Source organism: Rattus norvegicus, chromosome 15 (genome assembly GCF_036323735.1).
Source record: "Rattus norvegicus strain BN/NHsdMcwi chromosome 15, GRCr8, whole genome shotgun sequence".
Taxonomy (NCBI): domain Eukaryota; kingdom Metazoa; phylum Chordata; class Mammalia; order Rodentia; family Muridae; genus Rattus; species Rattus norvegicus.
The window spans coordinates 1,494,042-1,516,222 of record NC_086033.1 but is presented as its reverse complement, the minus strand read 5'-3'; the positions used below and the strand labels follow the sequence as shown (position 1 = coordinate 1,516,222).

The 22,181-nt window shown below is 41.3% G+C and overlaps 1 protein-coding gene across 8 annotated transcripts in view; it reads left to right on the top strand.

The window, feature by feature from the left end:
- The window catches only part of Lrmda (leucine rich melanocyte differentiation associated), a 1,059,015-nt gene that overhangs the window by 817,931 nt on the left and 218,903 nt on the right, over window positions 1-22,181 (top strand). For all 8 annotated transcript variants that reach the window (NM_001109441.1, XM_063274633.1, XM_063274632.1 and 5 more), the window contains one exon: window positions 15,139-15,232. In NM_001109441.1, coding sequence (NP_001102911.1) covers window positions 15,139-15,232 — 94 coding nt within the window. The remainder of the gene's footprint in view (window positions 1-15,138; window positions 15,233-22,181) is intronic.

Sequence of the window (22,181 nt, the reverse complement as noted above, 5' to 3'; positions counted from 1 at the left end):
GGACTCTGAATTCATCTCCTGAGGAAGAATGTTTGATCAGTGGGGAGGATGGAACCTCTGGGGCTGACAGCAGGCACCTTTGGGAGGCGGGTGTGATTGGCACCTTTGAAGCCTCCTCTGGATCCTGAGTCCAGTGGGTCGGGAGCTTCCTCTGTCTGTGGGTGGTGGTAGTAATAATGTCGCAGCTCAGAGGATTAATTGCAGACAAGCAGCAGGATTATGAGGGGGTCTCCGGGGCTCTAAAAGAACACTTGGAGGCAAGTCTCTGATCTGTCGGCCTTGGAGGAAATTAGTGGGAGCCAGCTTTTTTTTTTTTTTTTAAAGGCATTTAGGATATTAACGGGAAATGCGAAGAGGATATTAAAATAGGGAGATAGCTTGGGGGGGGGCGCTGTTCCCCAAAGGCAGTGTTCCCACTCTCCACTGGGAATGTGCGAAGTTTAACCCATTTACACAGACTCCTTGGTTATGAAGAGGCAAAGGGATTGGTATATGCCATACAGCATGTTTCAGAAGGCAGGCTGGCTTCGCCTTGGAACTGAAGTTTGTGTGTGAGGCGTGCTTCCCCTTCTAGGCCAGGTTTCAGAATGCCCTGACAAGGAAGCTCCAGGTATAACGTTAAAACAAGTCAGGGCAGTACTGTTGCCCTATCTACATTAGCTATCTATTGTATATTTTACTTCTTACCCTTCTGGTTCCAGTCGGGATGCTGCCAATAAATCCTGTGTTACCATTAAAGAGGCCATTCATCACGCGTCCTAATGCGATTAATCAAGATACACCACAGTCCCCTTAAAATGAGATCATTTTGATAAATCATGTATGACATGAAAAGACTTTATTCCTTTTAAGTGCAATTTAGACTGTAATTTTTTCCCTCATTCATGATTCATGGGAGAAACATGGATAAAATTCCCTTGCAGTTACACCTTATCTACAGCCATAACTCAGAACTGCTTTTAGATGAAAATTCAGAGTCTTATTCACCAAAGCTGAATGCCACCTCATTATTTTCTGGCATTCAGTAGTCCAAAAAATAATGTCCGCACATTAAACAGTATTCTGTAAAAAAGAAAGAAAGAAAGAAAAAGTTGGAATTGGCTAGGCATCAGGCCCATCAATTATACTCTGTCATCTTTAATAAGGAAGATCTAGCAGATGTCTTCTTGGAGAATCTGTAAGAGCTCAGCCTTCTCTGCCCCCATTTAGAATGATCTGGAAACAAAAATGGTGGTAGCAGAAAAGTCAGGTTTCAGCTGCCTCACAGGCCTAGTCTCCTGTTGCTTAAGGCTCAACTTTTTTTGTGGTCCTCCGTCTGGTATGGGTTTTTCTTTTCCATGCTTTTTAGAAGTGGTTCTCCCATTCTGTGACTTCTGAGTTCTGTTTCCAAGCTACCGGATCTGAGATACAGCTTACTACCTCACAGCTGTCACAATAATTTGGGGAGCTATATTCATAAACCTCCAATAGAAAAATAATTTGAAAATGTGCCTTCTGGTGAGATCTGTCAAATTTAAGGTCACATTTTTGGTTAAAAGGCAGACACTGATGCTATTCATTAAGCTGAAAAACGGCTTGTTTCCCACTAACATTGAAATAAACTCTGGGTGAATGTGTAGTCATGCTGGCGCGTGTTCATGGAGGAAGCCAAGGGAAAAGGCAGATCTGTTTAATTTGGACATGTGAAGTCAACAGACTTTCAAGCCTGGCTTAAAACGGGCTCAAGAAGGTTGGCTAAAACAAAAGTGAACAATTTGGAGTTCACTTGCTTTATAGAGAGATGATATTTGAAGAATCTGGGTCTCAGAGTTATAGATCCTCATGTATTTTCAACCCTGGTACTTATGAATAAGGACTTAAACTGTTAAGTCCTTAGCCTGATCCCCTGCTGTTCTTGGGCTATGTTTCAAGGAGGAAAGCAATGCACAGTATTTGGATGAGGATTTAGCTAACTCAGTGGTACACACATCACGCACATATCATACACATATCCTATGTGTATACAATGCCCTATAACAAAGCAAACACAACAACTTATTTACAGTGTCCTATTTGTGGTAATGGTCTCTGACCCTTAACTAGTCGGATACTGACATCAAGCAAAGATGCCTTGTACCTTAGTCACTTTTGAAAAAAAATCCATCTGGTTATTTTTTACTGCGCCTAGTTCTAAGTCACACAGGCCATTTCTGTGGAAGTGGATAATGCACTTTGAGCGCACCCCCAGGCTAACTTGTTATTACTCCCTTTCTTACATCATCCCTCCCCTTGGTCTGTTTGTTCCACTAGTGAGTTTCTCTTGTATTTGCACAGCATCTGCACATATATGATTGTCTGTATCTAAATAAACCCTGTGATCCACGATGGGAAAGCACACAGTTTTTGTCTTTCTGAGGCTGACTTACTACACTTAACTACTTTAGTTCCATCCATTTACCTGTTAATGATGTAACTTCATTCTTTCGTAAAGGCTTGAGAAGCTCCACTGTATAGATAGTCCATGGCTTCTTTATCTATTCCTTTGTTATTAGACAGCTAGGTTGTTCCCATAACTTAGCCATTGCAAGTAAGGCCATAGCAAGCATTAATGTGTCAGTGTCTGGATAGTAAGTTTTCAATTCTTAAAAATTGTGTTCATTGATGCATGTGGCTGTGTGTATGTGTATGGTCATGTATGTGTCTGAACATGTACCATGCTGTGTACAGGGGCCAGAAAACAACTTGTCAGGTTTCTCCTTCCACCATGTGGGTCTTTGTAGATATTGGACTCTACTTGTGGGGCTTGGCAACTGGTGCTTTTACGCACTGAACCGAGTCACCAACTCCCATGGTAATAAGTTTTCAACAAAAAACTCACCCTGTATCTAAGACTAGCATTGAACTTTTAGTAACACTCTTCCATCAATTTATCAAAGTTGGGTTTGTAGTGGGTTTGAATATGGCCACTATACTCAGCCAAATTTACATTTAAATAGAACCTTTAAGCTTTTTCCATCTCATATAAAGATTGGATTAACAATATTAGGTAGGACTGGCAAGACAGCTCAGTGGTGGAGAGCACTTGCTACTCTCGAAAAAACTCCTGCTTTATTTCCAGAACCTCAGTCTGGTAGCTTACAATCACCCATAATTTGAGCTTTGAGCAGTTCCATGCCCTCTTTTTCCCTCCACGTGCACAGACATGGTATACACTCCACACACACACACACACACACACACACACACACACACACACACACAAAGAATCTTTAAAAAATAGACTAAAAGACCATTAAGATTGTCCTTATGTGTTTAGATTTCTATTTCATATTGATAGCTTTCTGTTTATTTGAAAGGTTTAAATGTATCTCATTTAAAAAGCTTCCTAGAAGCTCAAGAGATGGGTCAGGGGTTACGAGCACTTATTGCTCCTGTGGAGGATCTGGGTTCAGTTCCCAGCACCTACTTGGCTACTGACAACCACATGTAACTCCAATTCCATGGGATCCTATGCCTTCTTCTTGACTCCATAGGCTCTTATTCATACACGATGCACATAAACTCATAAAGGATCACACACATATACAAATAAATAAAAACGTGAGTACTGAAAATAAATACATTCCAATTTTCTAGCCATAATAACTTTAATTAAACTTCCAAAGAATGAGTTCTGAAATATAAATATGTTTAAACCTCACAAAATTGATAATAATTTTTCTCCTCTAATACCATGTTCCTTTCATTCTAATTTATTACCACAGTCATATTTTGCCGAAGAGCTTTTAATACAACACACAATTATTTCACACAAGGTTCGGTAGGTTGCCTCGTTAAGCTTGCAGAGAATCAGGCCCCTTGTGACCACCAGGAATATTCTTGCTTTGATCCTTCATTAAAATGGCCCTTCTAAATTGTCTCAAGTTTATCAATAGATGTAAAACTCTGAACAGAGTATGTAGGGCAAGATGACCTGGCCTTCAAACTTCAAGCTGAGCCAGCTGTGGCCTGTACTAAGGAGTGTTCTGCCACCTGTCGGTTTTGCTCATGCATAGCAGGGCCCTGCTGTCAATCACAGTGGTCTGTAACCCCCTGTGACCTCTGCCCCACTTCATCACTCCCAGGAGAAAAGAGGAGGTCTTTGAGAGTTCCAGCCGCCTGACTTCCTCCATCATTCATTGCCTTGGCCACATGGTCCTTCTGTGATGCTGAAAATATATGGCCAGGCACATTAAGGGTAGCACAAGCCCTTCCCTTCTTCTGGATTATTTCAGTTTCCTGTCAAAAAGAAACCCAAGAAGACGTGTCCCCAGCGGATTGCATGTGACAGCGTCTGCTTCTATCTCAGGAATCTGAGGCATGATGGATAAACTGTCAGCTTTGAAGGATGATGTTTTCTCCATATTTCCATTATGAACCAGACTGTCATCTCCTAATAAATTTCGTGCATTGGTATCAATTTATTTTTACAAGCAGAGGGTCTGATGTATTTGGGAAAGGCTCTGACAGCATATCTGGCCCAGCTTGACAGGGCTGCTTCACCTCATTTTGGAAAACTACTTTGGTTCCAAGGACAGAACTTGACCCTCAACCCTTGAGAAGAAGGGGGAGGGGGGAATAAAAGTAAAATCCCCCGTGAGAGGAAGAAAGACACATGAAGCAAGTTCCTCCTTCTAAGCCAAAATAAATCAAGCCTGTAGGACTACCATGACATAATATTATTTCTACGACAGCCCTACAAAACCAGATGGGAAATGCCATTGGCGATGATTTGCTGAGGCCAGCCAGTCCCTGGCAGTTACGCAGTGCATCTGTAGACCGATTTTGGTTATCGGGTTAGGGCCTTGGAGTTCTATAAGTGATAGGGATGGTGCATGAAAGTACATTCATCGAGGAGGCATTTACACCAGCTGCAGGGGGCTGCTGGGAAGGGTGAGAGAAGTTGCCCATATTTGTCTCTTAGAAAGCTTAGAGTCAAGTTATAAGGGTATGAAGTTAGAGGAACACAAAGAAACCATATTATTTCATAAGCCGCAGTATAGATCAGTGTCTCCCTCTTTGATACTAACCTTCCTTGAAAAAAGGGTCTGCATTCATTGTGCTAGTCCTGCCAGGGGTGGATGGAGGAGAACTTCCTAAATTCCTGCCTCAGCTCTAGCATTCATGGTAACTCAAGAAACTTAATGAGGGGGGTTGGGGATTTAGCTCAGTGGTAGAGCACTTGCCTAGCAAGCACAAGGCCCTGGGTTCGGTCCCCAGCTCCAGAAAAAAAAAAAAAAAAGAAACTGAATGAGGTCTTGGTCCAATTTCTTAATTTGGTTGGTTTTCAGCTTCCTTGTCTATAAATCCAAAGTGGGAGTTGTAACTATAGGGTACTGCTGGAGGCTGAGTGAGTTAATACTTGGAAAGGGCTAACCACAGTTACAGGCACAAAGTAGCCAGAAATGTTGACTGCGTCTTCCTCTCTTCCTCCTCCTCTTTCTTGCTCTTGCTTATAACTATTGTTACCATTGTATTTTACAGTCAAGAAAAGTGTGACATAAAGAGTTCAAGTTCAAGTTCATAAATAACAAATGGATCCTTTCTCTAAATCTTGGAAACACTAGCAGAGAAGTATGGAGAAGACAGTACACAGTTTTGGAACAGCCAAGGGTGGAATCCTTGAAGCTTAGTTAGCTTGTTATTGTTGTGGTTATTCCTGGGTCAGAAAATAGACTCTTTCCTTTACAACGGCAAACATTCAAACATGCTTTCTATGTTACTGGTTAAGTCATATGCGTATGTACACACACACACATATTGGTTAAGTACACACACACACACACACACATTGGTTAAGTCACACACACACATTGGTTAAGTCATATAAGTCATGCGTGTGTGTGTGTGTGTGTGTGTGTGTGTGTGTGTGTGTGTGTGTGTAAGTGATGTTTGGCAACCGGGCCTCTGTATAAAATGTTTGACTACATCATACATATACATAAGTTATTATATATTAATTTACCTTATAGATCTATAGAACACAGTTAGTAGAAGTTAAGGGTATGATATCCTACTGAAATTTTATATCTGCTTCATTCTCTCAGACCCTTAGAATGATTTGGAGCAAACTCTGGTATCTGCTGCCTGTATCTGGGGTTGTAATTGATAACAAGAGTACCTCTGACAGGAGTGCAGGCTGCTGTTTGTTCCTTTATCTCAATGAGCACATCACAACTTTAGTCATTCATCAATGCCAGCAGCTACTTTACCCAGTTGGAAATGGCTTTTGGATATCAGATGGCTATTTCTTCAGATTTTTGTATTTTTCATAATTAATGGATACAGATACAGAACCCTATTGTGTTTAATCTGCAGCATTAATATTTCCCCCATTACCTTCTTAAATTTAGGAAAGCAGCAGACCTATTCATCAAACCCTAATCTGCACTATTTGGAAATTCTGCCATCAAAACCCACACTGAGACACTGAAGTGATGTCACTGGGGAAGTGGGAAGAGTTGGAATACCTGGTAGCTGCCCCAGGCCCAAATGAGTTTAAAAACATAAATAATAGTGAACTTTTGTGAGACAATTAAGAAGCGATGGATTTTTCCATGTTCCTTTCAGATTAAGTGGCAGGTAACCACTTAAGTTTTAATATCTGGTTCTCAGGAAGCCCCAAAACATTTGTGGAGACTTGCTATTGGCTTCGCTGAGTTGATGAAGTCTGATTCCAACAAACTACTTTATATGGTCCTCAAAGTCAAAAAGGGTCTGAGGGACTCACGTGTGCCTTCGTAGCACTGTTGGTCATTTTCTTACTAGATAAGGTGACAGCTTTATCTATATATCTCTACATAGAACCTGCTGCACCTTAGCATGGATTGAACTTCACTACAAAAATATTCCATGCTTTCTTACATATACTAAGTAACCCAGGTCTGATGTCTTTACAGGTACCCTTGAATATCAAATTCACAGTAGAGCACCACCACCTCTCCCTGGAAATCAAAATGCACTGCTCAAACTTCCAAGTTCTTCACACGCCAACTCCTTTTGATGAATCAACCCTCCCCTTTAGTGTCAGTAGTCTTATTTATAAAATATTTCTAACAAAGGCTGTGTATCCCATGGCTACATCCCAGGCAATACAGAGATAGATGGAAGGAAGTCTGTAAAATGGCATGTGACTACTACTCAGGAAATAGGATACACACCCCATAGGGTGGTTCCCTTCTGATTGTGTTCTAGTTTGTGTGTGTTATACAAATGAGATTTGCACCAAGAACTAAAGAGCAGCAGTACTGACCCCTGCTCCATCATACTTCTTGGGGTAGGTTGTGATTATTTAATAGGAAGTTCTCCTTTTACCACAACCCCTCATTCTAGTAATAAATTCCTCCTTACTGATAACCTATTCTCAGTGCTTTGAGGAGTTGCCTTTCTAGGTGCTGTAAGACGTTCACTGTTAATTTAGGACCTGGCTTCCACAGATATGCCTCCAGAGTTCTGCACATGAGACTGTAGCAAAGGTCCAGTGAACAGTGATGGAGGAGTGGAATGGCATATTAGCCTATGCTGGGGTTCATATACTCTGAGGGTTCCTTTGCAGAGAGTGTGTGGGTGCTGGGGAGCAGCTTAGTTCCAACTTGCCCCCCCCCAAAGGTTTTATGTAGAAGTCACATGGCCTTGGATGGTTTCTCTATTTTATTTGTCTCAGTTTTCAAATTTTTCAAAGGAACAGGGCACAGCATGTCAGAAAGCCAAATGATTAAAAAACTTAGTATAGGCTCATGAAATATCAGCTTGTATGTCACACTTTATCCCTTCATTTTCCTGACTGAGTTCTACTTCCTCCTTGATTCCTAATGTGCTTCCTTTCTCCTCTGTTAAAATGTTTGCCCTGCAAGCGTGGGGAGGTAAGTTTGATCCCTAGAACCCATATTTAAATAAGCCCATACTTGTCACATACTTGAAATTCTATCACTGGGGAGAGAGGTAGACAGATCCATCAGGCTTCCAAGCCAGCCAAATAAACCTACAAGGTGAATTCTGAGCCAGCGAACAGTAGTCCTCTTTCCTAAAAAACATCTGGATGGTATCTAAGGAACCTGGGGGGTTGGCTTTCTGGCTTCTACACATAGAATATATTTGTCTCCTTTATACATATTTTTTTTTTGGTTCTTCATATAAATGTTAGGTTTTTGTTGTCTAATATTTGGATTTTTTCCATTTTTTTATTTTTGCATAAGCATCTGCTAAACATGCTTTGGAAGCGACTGCTCTTTAGACATCTCACTCTATGAGTTAATTAAGAAGCAGCCCACTCAAACCCAGAGCCACATCATTTCTTTCTTTCCTAGATCTTGTCTTCACTCCCTCCCTCCCTCCCCATAAATATCTGTGAACTGCTCTTCCCAACCAGATGCCCTCTGGGTTACTGGCAGGACTACCCCCCACCCCCACCCCCATAGATCAAATGGAATGCTTTAGGCTGTTGGCTTCAAAGGGATTTCTTTCCCCAGAGAAGCCTTTGACACAATCCCTCTTCTACTTCCTTTCTGCTCACTTCTGGCCAGAATCACTCTCTTCACTCTCTCTCAGCTAAGTGCCCAGTTTCTGCCAGACCCTTAACTCTATCTTGGTCTCTCTGTTGTGGATTAAATCTCACCCCCTATTTGATTGTTTTCTCTCTTGCCTTTTTCTTGACCTCCGTCTTTGGTAAGACAAATGTTCCTGCTCTCAAATCTGTCTATGATTCCAATCCCATCCTTCCATCATTGATACTGAACGTCTTTCTTCATGCTAGAATGCATAGGTGTGTCACTTGTAAACAAGGCTGAAAGCCTCAGTCTTCAGGATGCTTCTTCACTTCTGTCACATTCCTTTGGTCTATATCCTCCCATTCTGAGCAGGTTGGCTCACCCGAGTGGGCTGATGAAGACAGATAGTCTTACCTTTGACTTTAAAGTGTGGCAGTTAGACAGCCTTCACACCTTGGTTTTCTCTTGTTTTCCTGGGAGTAAATTGAGTACTGGGGCTAAGAGTATTGTTCATTTCAGAAAGTTAATATAGTTGTTTTTGAAGACTCACCCTTAGAGTGAGTTAGAAACATATATAGACACGATTACTGTTACTATGTGCCAATGTCAAGCTAGAGTATTTATGAGGGTCCTTTTAGAAGTCAATGACTCTTCATGACCAGTATTAATCTTAGTATAATTTTTTGCTATGCCAGGAATGTAACTGAGTTCCTTATTTTATTTTTCTTGATATCCTCAGGGCAGGCCTGGACTCTAGGAGATGATTACTAAATATTTGATAACTAAACAAGTAGAGCCTTTTCTTTTGAGAAGAAAACTAAATGTTTTTAGAGGAGTCAGCTTTCTGCCGTGGTTTCAGGGGATGAATTGTGATGAGAAGCAAAGATTACTTCTACTTGAAAGAGGCTGACAAATTCCCCAGCCTCAGGATCACTTTATGTGGCTTATGATTTAGGGGTGAGTGAGCATGCCAAAGAAGTCCACTTGAGCTGAGTGATGGAGGATGAGTTGTGGAGCTGTGGTCTTCTATGGTATTTTGTGAAAAATAGTCAGATTTATGGCTATTAAACAACTTTGTAGCTTCCCCCTCCTTGCTCTGAAGCCTGCAAAAGCTCTGCTCCTGTGTTCTGCATTGCATTCCCTGTGTGCACCTTGATGCTCGCCATGAGCTGCAGCTGTCTCTGCACATGCTCACTTGGGAAGGGCCACAAACATCACACATTTACCCAAGCACACTAAATTCTCACTCCGCAAGTCTTTCTGAGAATATGCTTGACTTTCACTGAATCTTTTCCAGCAAGGTTCCGAAAGCTCAAGACTTCTTCTTATATAAACCTATGGCATGGCTTCTCTGTGGTATGTATGGTTAAGGGGGAGTTTTTTTTATTATAGATATGAGAGAGAGAGCGAGAGCGAGAGCGAGAGCGAGCGAGCGAGCGAGCGAGAGAGAGAGAGAGAGAGAGAGAGAGAGAGAACAGTCAGAGGCAACTGGAAGAGTCCAGGTCAGAGAGAGAAAGGGAGTTGACTAAACATGGCCAAAGGGCTAGACTTGACCTGGCTAAAAGAAAGAGCAGAGAAAGAAGGGAGAAAGTGGTGAAGGAGATAAGAGAGAGAGGAGGGGAGAGGGAGAGAGGAAGAGGGTGAGAGAGAGTGGGGGAGAGAGGGAGAGAGGAAGAAACGGAGGGAGAGAGATTGATTAAGTGTCAGAACAAGACAGTGCCTAGCCAAAATAGCAGTTATAAGGAGATTGAATGGTTGCAGGGAGGGAAGCCCATGAGCTGGATAAGTTGAAGGTAGGGGAGGAACTGAGAATAGCTGAGATGCTAGTATGGATTCTGAAATGTGTAACAGGCACTTGACACCGGAGGAAGCCTAGAGGCCAGCATGTACTTTGTCATGCTAAGAGATACCACAGTCATTTGTCCCTTTTGGCCAGTAAAAGGAACCTGTTCCTGAGGAAGGCCAGCTTTTGTTTAACTGACAGAATTTGGGGGTCAAGTTTCCTTTGGACCTGACAACTCCTGCATAATGGAAATTGCCTTCTGTAGTGTGTTGGTGGCTGATAACCACTACTGATATGGTGTTAGCAAACCTGGTGTGGTAGTGCAAGCCTTTAATCCCAGCACTCAAGAGGCAGAACTCTATGAGTTTAAGGCTAGCCTAGTCTACAAATGAAGTTCTAGGGCAGCCAGGACTATTACACAAAGAATCCTGTTTCAATAAATAACGGAATAAATGAATAAATAAATAAATACAAAGACTGTTAGCAACTCTCCAATACCGAATGGGAGAATAATCAAGGGAACTTCCCTGTGCGTTCGTAGACCTTCAGCAAGTCTCATACAAGACTGGATCGAACACTTCAAGACTTGGAGTCTAGGATACATTTTTACTGTCACTTAATTTTTTCCATCCATTCTGTGGGACATATTCAATAGCTTTATAAGAAATATAAATGAGATATTTTATCACAAAAATACAACCAGAGATGACATTAGACTCCGTTATAGAAGTAATAGTAAATTACTTGGAGTTGATATCAGAATTGCCTAGGCTAAAAATTTAAAAAAAAACTTTGTATTGTTATCTTTCATGCTTAATTTTAAAAAAAATTCAAAAGTGTGGAAAAGTTTAAACATTAAGGACACAGATAGCTGCCGTTGACAATTTGTTGTTTCTAACATTTTGATTATGTCTGTGTCAAACCTATTCTTTGATCAATAGAAATAACTATCACACTTACTTTATTAGCTCCAGTCAAATTACTGTGCCCCTTTGCAGAGGCAGAGTTTTAATAAGTTTTATATATATATATATATATATATATATCTCCTTTAATGTTTAGAATTTTAAAAATTTTTGCACATATAGGACATCAAAAGGGGACATATCTACATAGGGGAAACCACATGACACTACTATGCCACACACATTTTCACTCTGTAGAAATGTTTAGCCCTATCTGAACTGCCATATTTAAGTCAGGTTTATCACACTTAAACACTAAGTATCACTCTTTCACATAAATATATACTATTGTATGGACTATTGACTCTTTCCCTGTTGACAGCTATTTAAATGTTGCAGCGTTCTTTTAGAAATACTTCATCAATAAGTTTCATGTCTCTATTTGCAGACTTGTATGTGAAGTTTTCTCTATCTTATGAATTTTATGTTTTCATTTGTGTGTGTGTGTGTGTGTGTGTGTATGAGAGAGAGAGAGAGAGAGAGAGAGAGAGAGAGAGAGAGAGAGAGAGAGAAAGCATTCAGCAGGTGGGAAAACACTCACATTTGGAGGGAAGAGGGTAATCTAGAGTGTCATCCTGGGGAGCACCATCCACCATTCCCAGTCAGCTGAACGAACAACATTTGCCTCTGGCAGAGATAAAAGAACAACATTTCGTGTCCCTTTATGTCCTCCAGTATTTGATATTAGGAATTAAGTCTGCTGATACAATGGCTGGTAGAATCATATCCTGTTTTAACTCTCATGGCCTTTGAGCAAATTTGATCAAATTCTCTCTTGATTATTGACTATTCAGGTCTCCTCTGAAACCCCTGGCATTTCCTTTGCCCATTGTCTTCTATTCTACATTTTTGTTGACTGGAGGACATTCTTTATATATCTTGAATACCGGTATTCTATTGGAGACAAGAAAAATATCTCCTAACAGGAGATAAAAGCAAAACTCAAAGCTACAAATCTCTGCCATCGGCACTTAGGAAAGCTGGCAAGGAATCAAAGGTTCGAGAATCTTTATGGTCCAGAAGAGTCAGACTTGCCCAGGTTTCCATATTCTTACCTTAGGCATCTCTTCTTAACACACACAAAAGAAAACATTATGTAAATGCTTTCTATTCATGCCTCTATTATCTGATTCAAGCTGCTCTGCATGTGTTGCCTCAAGACCAAGGTGAGTTCTCTATCCTTTGTCAGGTAGTGTGCAAAGTGAAGAAATGGTCTTGTCAGTGTCTTTCATATGCTAAACTGCCTTTCGTGAATTGTGTTTCTGAGGATGAGATGTGGAGAAGCATGTGTGTACCTCATTGAAAAGGCCCAGTGCTTTTCACTTTGATGGAAACCAAGCTGAAGGATGGGCAGTTGGAATCTCAGTATCTCGAGTGTCCTAAAACACTGACCTGTATAAATCCCTCCAAAAAGCATACTTTGTAACATTGTTATTTTCCTGGATTCTTCTCTACAAATTGAGTTATATCATAGAATTGATGATGAGCCAAAAGGTAATTAAAAGTGCTAAGCATTGAATGATAGCTACAAAACACCATGGCATGTTTGTCCTCTATAAAATGGAAACAAGACTAAAGAATGTCTCTTCCTCTTAGCAGCAATGTCTTGCATGGTCAGAGGGTATTTGCTGAAGGGTAGTGTGTCTTCCAGTAGTTCTTAGGAAAAACTATTCACCAATAGCCAAAATCAAAGTTTTAAAAGACTAAGAAATTCCATAGCACAAGCACAGTGACCCGAGACTCTTACTGGGTTACAGGAGGAAGCATGACAGAAGGTCCCCATTCTGTCATCTGTTGGTCAGCAAACACAGAATGGCCTCCATGTTTAGGACACTGCTTCTATGTTTCAAGTATCACGTAGGTTACAGTAAACCTCACAGGCCCTGAAGAAAGACAACTAGCAATTGTAAAATTTAAATTTTAATTTAGTTTCTGTCTCCATATCTGCAGTATGCAAAATGTTCTGTGGAGTGGGGTATAGCAAGCCTTTTAAAAGTACTTTCCTCTGTGGCTATATTGTTACCTGGCTGCCTCCAATATGCGTGGACCAAGCTTTAAACATCCTTTATGTTCACTATGTTTGCCGTTTAGCTGGAGTGGACAAGTGCTCCCTCAAATCTGATTCTACCAAGGGACAGAGCTTCTAATTTTGCTCTGTTCAGACCTCTCAGTAAGTCTGCCCTGAAAGCTGCTTAATCAAACACCTCAAATGTCAGAAATGAAGTTTAAAGGATTTCCGTGGCAAGTAGGTCTAATCTTCTACTTGGTTCTGACTCCCAGAGTGTAGTAATCTCTTTGGAGAGAAGGCTTGCTTCTAGCAAGGTAAACATACCCCATAGGGTGGATTTCTTCTTCTGGAAAGAAAAATGAAGCATTAATGAAATTTACTTTTTCCTGGAGCTTTCGGAAAGGTTGAAAGGTTTTCTCTCTTAGTAGATGTTCTTTTTTGATTATATATATATATATATATATATATATATATATATATATATATATATATATATTTAGAAATCTCAGTTAAGTATAACAGTGGTGCTTCATATCAAAGCAACCAAGCTCTTTAGGTGACATATTGGTACTATTCCATGTGAGCATGTCCTGATTTCCTCCTGCATCAGACTGCAAAGACACAAAGATTAGGAGAGGGTTAACACCACATACACAAGCTGCCTTTTGCATAGTTCCCCACAGGATGATTAGACACTTTGTTCAACCAAAGAGTTGTTGATAAACAATTAAAAAAAAACCCTACCATCCTATATGTCTTTTAGAAACTTCGAAGGTTTTGTTTGGTTGGGTTTGTGTGTCTGTATGTGTGTTGGGGGTGGTCGTGGTGGTGGTGGTGGTGATTTTTTGTTTTTTGTTCTGTTTTTTTAAAACCAGTGAGAACATTGAGCTTTATAAAGCACGTGTGAAGGGATACTTAGAGGAGCGTGGGGTAACCCCATCAAAACAGCTACATCAGTGCCTGCTTCAATCCATCATGGAGGTTGCCCTCACCAATACTATATCATGAAGTCCCACTTCCAGTTAGCTTTCCAGCTGGCGATGTCCCATGGTTAGTCTTCACACATACTGAGTATCCAACATCTAAAATCCACCATGCTACAAACCCAAACCTCTTGTGCACTAACCTGATACCACAAGTAGACGCTGCTCTGGCCCCACAGAATAAAATGTAGAAGCATAAAACCTATCATACGGCACGCCTGCAAGCTCTGCTTGTAAGATGAATGAAAACCAATGAATGTAATGTTCAGATATGGGTCTCTACTTTCATGTACCTCCTTTTGTATCTGTGCATATTCCAAGTGCGTTATAAAATATTTCTGATCAATGGCATTTCAAATACAGAGCATTGAATTTGTATTCACAACTAGAACTCCAGAGGAATTTCTCCAGAGTTGTTAAACTTAACCAACAGGCAAGATACAGAGTCTGATGTATTTTACTTACTTCTGCCTCTGTGCCATTAAGTTCACATAAGCTGTCCCTGATATCCCCTCATCTCTACTGACCCAGCCACAGTTATTGCCATAGGAATCTATGTAAAGCCAGCATTCACTTTGCCTAAATTTCTGGGAGCATGCCCATAACAGATTTAGTCTATAGCACTTCCTGCCTTTAGTCCCCCTTTTTCTTCAGCTCCACTTAGCAACAACAACAACAACAACAACAACCTTCTTATCTCAAAGTCATCCCAGATGTACCAAGGCACTGCAGAATGTATCCTACTACACTCACTAGAATTCTATCTCATCAGGTAAAGGAAAGTCCAGGAGATCCCATTCTCTCCAAACTCAGATCCCAAGGGGATGTGCTCAGTAAACAAGGGCACGTGGTCTTTGGTGTTTTTCCATGGTGACATTTTGCTTTTCCCTTACAGGTTTCCAATGAACAGGAGGCTGCTCCTCCTGAGGAGGTCCACCCCCAGTACACACCCTTGCCTTCTGGATCCAGAGAACTCACCAGTCACCGAGGTAGGAACTCGGCTTTCTGCTATTCTCAGTGTTTGTAGCCTGGATACTTGGCTATGCAGAACTGGTAGGCTCTGTGGTCCTTACTGTGTCTGTCCTGTGACAAGGAGCCTAGTGCTTTTTAGGCTTTTGGTAGGAAATCTATACTGTCAAACCTAAAGAGTTTAACTTGTATGAACAGGGGAGACATATAAAACCATGGTATAATTTTGTGATCCCCTTTTAAAAAGAAAGATTATGGTATCTAACAATTACTTAGAATACCATTCAATACAGTAATAGTAATGGAGAGACATTGGGAAACTCAGTAGTATTTGTTAAATAGCAATGTGTGAAAATATAAGAGTTAAAATGTGTAATTTCAAAGAGAATGGACTCTATATTACAGCCCAAAGGAATTTCAGTTTGCCTGGCAAGTTCAGAAAGAACCTTGAGTCCTGCTGACTTCTCTGGTCTTGAAAACATAATTTGGTTTGTGTAGTTCTTTTAGTACTGAAACCCTGTTGCCATCTCTGACATCTTAATGTTTCAAAAACAAGCAGAATACTGACATAGAATAATGTTTGCAAAAGTCTTGTCCCTTAACCAGTTTCTGGGGCCAAGGAATATGTCAGTTGGGATTGCTGGGGGCAAAAAGAGGCTACATGCTCTCACCTATTTACGGTTCTATCCTGATCTTAAGACCAGATCTCTGCTTCTTAACTCTGAATCTGTCCTTCAAGGTTAAAGAAGGACAGGCTTGGAAGAGGGACGTTGGGTACTTTAAATACTGTTTCCTCCAGTATGAAGTCCCATAGGGGTCACTGAATGACTACTAGCTTGCTTGGCCATCTTTGTGCTGTGGCATGGATGGAAAAAAAGGCGATGGAGAAGCTTCAAAAGTGCCAGAAGCTTATGGACTGTATGAATAGGATATTAATAGTCTGCTAGAAGTGATAAAGAGAGGCATGTAGACCTTCAGGAACCTGTGACTTGGACCTGGCTTGAGTGGCCAACATGTGGGCATCAACAAAGCTCTTTTAAAAATAAATTTTGACCAAATGATAGGTTGATTGTAATTTCCTTCATCAAGTATCAGCTTTGTGCAAATGGATTTAGCTCAGTCAGGTGGAATCGACTACTACTACTGGGACCAGAGGAATGAACCAATCTCTGTTATAGATTGTTGTGTTAGAATGATGGCTCTTCAAGCAACCAGAGCTTCCAGGGACTAAGCCCCTACCCAAAGACTATACATGGACTGACCCTGGACTCTGACCTCATAGGTAGCAATGCATATCCTAGTAAGAGCGCCAGTGGAAGGGGAAGCCCTGGGTCCTGCTAAGACTGAACCCCCAGTGAACTAGACTGGTGGGGGGAGGGCGGCAATGGGGGGAGGGTTGGGAGGGGAACACCCATAAGGAAGGGGAGGGGGGAGGGGGATGTTTGCCCGGATACCGGGAAAGGGAATAACACTTGAAATGTATATAAGAAATACTCAAGTTAATAAAAAAAAATTAAAAAAAAAAAGAATGATGGCTCTTCTGACAGATCACACCAAGACAAAACAGTTCCATGGGAGAGGTTTATTGGGAGAAAAGGATGAAGGGGGTGATGAAGAAGAAGAAAAAAGAGAGAGAAGGTCAGGGGTACTCTGCCTTTTATTTGTGCCCTGACATAGCTGCACACAGCACTGTGAGCAGGTAAGGGCAGGCAGGTGAGTGTATGGTGGTTACCATGGCAACAGATGCACGGTTCCTGTTGCCTATTGGTGATGTCATCCCTGGATCATCAGCTCACTTCTGATGCTAGCATAGATGCTGTCTTGAAGGTCTTCAATACTTCCCTTGGGACTGTCAGGTAGGGTTGCCTATCGAAAAATAGTACCAGGAAAAAAGTCACAGAAGTAATAGTACTGCAAGAAGTACAAACACTCTAAAATTCACTTCATGTTTTTCAGTCGTGTACTGTTTTCTGACACCAAGGAGAGGATAATTGTCTTCTTTAGCCTGTTGAGTAATTTTTTTGGAGACTGAAGTCTTCAAGGTTCACATGTCCACTTACAAAGACTTTATCTGCAAATGACGTTGAGATTTCTCAATGGGAGGATGTGATGAGATGACTGGTGTTCAACAGGAATGAGTCAGACAGCATGTTTATTTAATAGAATAATTTAAGCCTTGAGGGGAATAAAGGCAGGTATGCTTTATCTGTGTGTGTGCATATGCTTGTACACTTGCATGTGTGTGTGTGCATGCTTGAGTTTCTCTCTCTCTCTATCTCTATCTCTCTATGTGTGTGTTTGTGTGTGTGTGTGTGTGTGTGTGTGTGTGTGTGTTGTGATATGATGATGTGGACCAAGCACAGGTATCTTATGTACAGGCAAGTTATTATATCTTTGAGCTATTTCTTCAGCCCAAGTTTTAGGGGTGGTTTTAGTAATATTTGTAATGTGCAAAAATTACTAAGGTAGAATGTAAATCAATACTCAGAGGATGAAATCACAGTGTGAAAAATGGGAAAAGTATAAATGCTATTTAAGGGATATAGCAAATGATACCCCCGTTTTAAAGAGAAATAGTTTCATACATTTAATGCATGGGCTCTCTGTACTTCTGGAATCATAAGTTGAGTGTTGAAAATAGAGTCCATCATCTAACAGTGCTCTCGGGGTACATGGGTCACAAATGAGACAGAGAGATCCAAAGAGGCTCCTGAAGGCTAGCTGTGGTTTGCAAGCACTATCCTTCACGTTGGTGAAGTTAGTTATAATGCCAGATGAAGAAACCCATTGCTGTCTTCGTACCCAAAATAAAACTACTTATATCATGCTGTGTTTTTACATTAAGATTATTATTCTAAGGTTCTGATCATACAAGTCATTGAAGCACTTAAATTAATTCCTTGATGGAAATGGTCTGTGAGCACCTATGCTAAGGGACTTTTCAGGGCATGGAGGCAGACTGCCCGACCCTGCCAGAATCCTTGCCAATGCCTCTGCTACAAAACCAGGGATGGAATTTTTATTTGGAAACAATTGTTGATCCACCCAGTTCCCAATCTATTTTCCTTCCACATCAACAACCACAAAAAGTGTTGGGTAGACGTTTGTGTTCATGTGCAAATTGCTGTTTCCCTATGCCCAGTCTATTTTCATGTGTCCTTCTCTGTAACTTCCAATGTCGAATTTGATGGACCCAGGATCTGTGTCTCAAGAACGGTAGTAAAATATAAAGAAGTACTGAACCTAGACTGATGGTCAGGAGTGGGGGACTGTATTATTTTTTTCTGCCTGAAGCTTACATATATGCCATCTACTGTATGTATAGTCAGGTGCAGAGCTTTCTGCTTCCCACGTGACACTTCCTATCTTGGGCTGTATAAAGTTTTCTTTCTCTTGAGAACACAGCAAATTCCTTTGCAGCTCCTAATGTAATTGTCCACCTTCTACTTGCTGTGACTGCTGTCCTGTGTGTATGTCTTAGATTCATGGATGCAAGCCTTATAGAGGCCAGGCTCTCTTCCCCACTTCCTAGCAACAGCTCGTTAGCTCCTCAGTTATCAAGTTAAATGCCTAACACATCTCTAAAGGGAAAAGTACCAATCCTATTGCCTACATCCCTGTTTGGTTAGTTTTTCCCTAGATGCCAGCTTTTGGGGAGTAGAGAATACTGCCCTCACTTTCTTGTACCTACATCTGCAAAGCCTGGCATGAGGCCTTAATACTCAATATGTTTGTCTGGGTTTGGGTCAGTATCCTGCAAAGCATATTGTATTCAAAGCTGAATCACTAATCCATGTCCCTTTTAGGTGTTGTGGAGTCTTTAAGCAGTGGGTCTTTTAAAAAAATATTCATTCATTCATTCATTCATTCATTCATATCCCAAACACTGCTCCTCCTCTTGTCCCCACCTCCCCACACAGAGTCCATTCCCCCATCCTCCCTCCCCTTCTCCTCTGAGAGGATGGGGGCCCCCACTCAGTATCTCCCCACCTTAGCATTTCAAGTCTGTGCCAGAATAGGTATATCCTGTCTCACTGAAGCCAGACAAGGCAACCATAGAGAGTGAGCTACACATCTGCTATTTATGTGCCAGGGATGGGGTAGGGGCTTGTTCCATCTACTGTGTGTTCTTTGGTTGGTGGCTCAATCTCTGAGAGCCCCAGGGGTCCAGGTTTGTTGACTCTGTTGGTCTTCCTGTGGGGTTCTTTTCATTTTCAGGGCCTTCAGTCCTTACCCCCAACTCTTCCATAAGAGTTCCTGATCTCTGTCCAATGTTTGGCTGTGGGTATCTGCATCTGTTTTAGTCAGCTGCTAGATAGAGTCTCTCAGAGGCAATTATGCTAGGTTCCTGTGTGCAAGCATAACAGAGTATCATTAACACTGTCAGAGAACGGTGTTTACCTGTGGGGCGGGGCCTAAGTTGGGCCAATCACTGGTTGGTCACTCCTTTAGTGTCTGTTCTATATTTGTCCCTCCATTTCTTTTAGACAGGAAAAAAAATTGGGTCAAAAGTTTTATGTGTGTTTCCTTATCCCTCTACTGGATGTCCCACCTGGCTATAGGAGTGGCCTCTTTGGGTTCCATGCTCCCAATGTTAAGCATTTGGCTAGGGCCACCCGTATTGACTCCTGGGAGCTTCCCCCATCCCAGGTCTCTAGGACTTCCTAGAGATTTCCCCGACCCCACGATACTCCTCAATGATTTCCATTTCCCTTGCAGATTTCCATTAATTCTCTTGGTCCTCTGGGACTCTCTCCTGTCTCTCTCCACACCTGATCCTGCCCTCCTATTCCCCTCCACCTCCCACCCTGTTCCTTCCCTTTTTCTGCTATCCATGACTATTTTGTTTCTCCTTTTAAGTGTGATTCATGTGTCCTTCACTGTGTCTTCCTCTTCTTGTTTAACTTTTTTGAGTCTGTGGGGTGTACCATGGGTATTCTGTACTTTATGGCTAATATCCACTTATCAGGGTGTTTATACCATGCATGTCCTTTTGGGTCTGGGTTACCATCCAATTGCCTGCAAAATTCTTGTTCTCTTTGGTTTTAATAGATGAATAATATTAAGTTGTATAAATGAACCACATTTTCTGTATCCACTCCTCAGCTTAGGAGCATCTGGGTTGTTTCCAGCTTCTGGCTATTATGAATAAAGCAGCTATGAACATAGTGGAGCATGTGTCCTTGTTGTATGGTGGGGCATTTTTGCCTAGGAATAGTATAGCTGAGTCTTCAAGGAGAATTGTTTCCAATTTTCTGAGAATCGGTCAGATTGATTTCCAGAGTGGTTGTACAAGTTGGAAAACCCACCAGCAATGGAGGAGTGTTCCCCTTTCTCCATATCCTCACCAGTATTTCCTGTCGATTGAGATTTTGATCTTAAGTATTCTGGTTGGTGTGAGGTGGAATCTCAGAGTAGTTTTTATTTGCATTTCCCTGATGACTGAGGATGTTGAACATTTTGTTAAGTACCTCTCAGTCATTCAAGATTCTTCTGTTGAGAACTCTGTTTTACACTGTACCCTGTTTTTTTTTAAATTGGGTTAAATGTTTGCCTAATATAGGGTTAATGAAGATCCTTTCTCTATCTGTAGGTTGCCATTTGTCCTATTGACAGTGTCCTTTGCTTTATAGAAGCTTTTCAGTTTCATGAGGTCCAATTTGTCAGTTGTTGTTAGAGCCTGAGCTCTGTAAGGAAGAGGTTATATCACAAAGTGTATATCCACAGGAAGACATTGAAGCCACAGTATCTCTCTCTCTCTCTCTCTCTCTCTCTCTCTCTCTCTCTCTCTCTCTCTCTCTCTCTTCTGGCTATTAGTTAAGAGTCGTCTTCATCTATACCCACCATAACATGATGTGATGCTTTTTACACTGTATCAGGCTCAGAAACAATGGGCCAGCCAAACATGGACAGTCTCCCAAACTGTTAGCCAAAATAATTATGTCAGGCATCTGCTACATTCTAGAAAGGTGACTCCCATCATTGAAGGTTGAGTCGTGGAAACCTAGGGGAAGAGTTGGGGTCTTCAATAGCTATGGCATGACAATGGTGAGTTTAGTCATTGGAAGGGCCAGCCTTGTTCACTGCTGGCCTCAATTCTGTTGATTTCAGAAGCTCAAAGGAACAAGGATGGGAGACATATCTGCTGATTCATTGCCAGAGTCAATTTAGCCACCAAACATAACTTCCAAGTAGATGATAATTTAAATACTGTATTTGCCAGACATTGATGTTTTAGTAGTCGGGAGGGGAATGGTTTGAACTGAGGTAACTACTAAAATTATTTTCTTAGAACAGATGCTTTCAAAGGAGGAGCTTCATTCTCAGAAAGATTCAGCCTTTGGAATGCACAGAATGTAGTATGTGCTACCTCATATTTCTCTCTTAGTACACTGCCTTAGACTTAAGCATATTGTTGTACGGGGGTGTGGACTATAGCTCTAATCTCTGCTGGATATCTGGATGTAGTGCTTTGTATGAGTACCATATTATAAAGATTGTTGACACACTTGTTAGATAAAAGTCTCTTCAAATATATTATGTGAACAGGATACACTCCAGCATAACAGTAATTGCCAATCTATGTGGTAGCTATTAGAAGTAAAGTTCAAAGGAGTACAGGGTAGACCATTTTGTCTTTGGGGAAATTGTTTCTACTTAAATCAAAGATCATGCTATTCTTAATCTGCTCTTATAAAGTATGGGAGTAAGTAGGCATTACCATCCCCTTTAAAGAAGGGTATGCCAAGAGCTGCTAGAGGTTGACTAGAGGCACTCAGCAGCACAGACACACAGGCTATTTATTCAAAGCTCTGTGCCTATATTTCCAAGGTTATCCCTGTCCTTCATCCTCCCCATTGGACACACAAAGCAAGGGCTATCTGTGTCACCGTGTTAAATAAAATGGACGTAAGTGCACAGGGAGGGTAGTTCCTGGAAATATCTGATTCTAAGTGTGCAAAAACCACC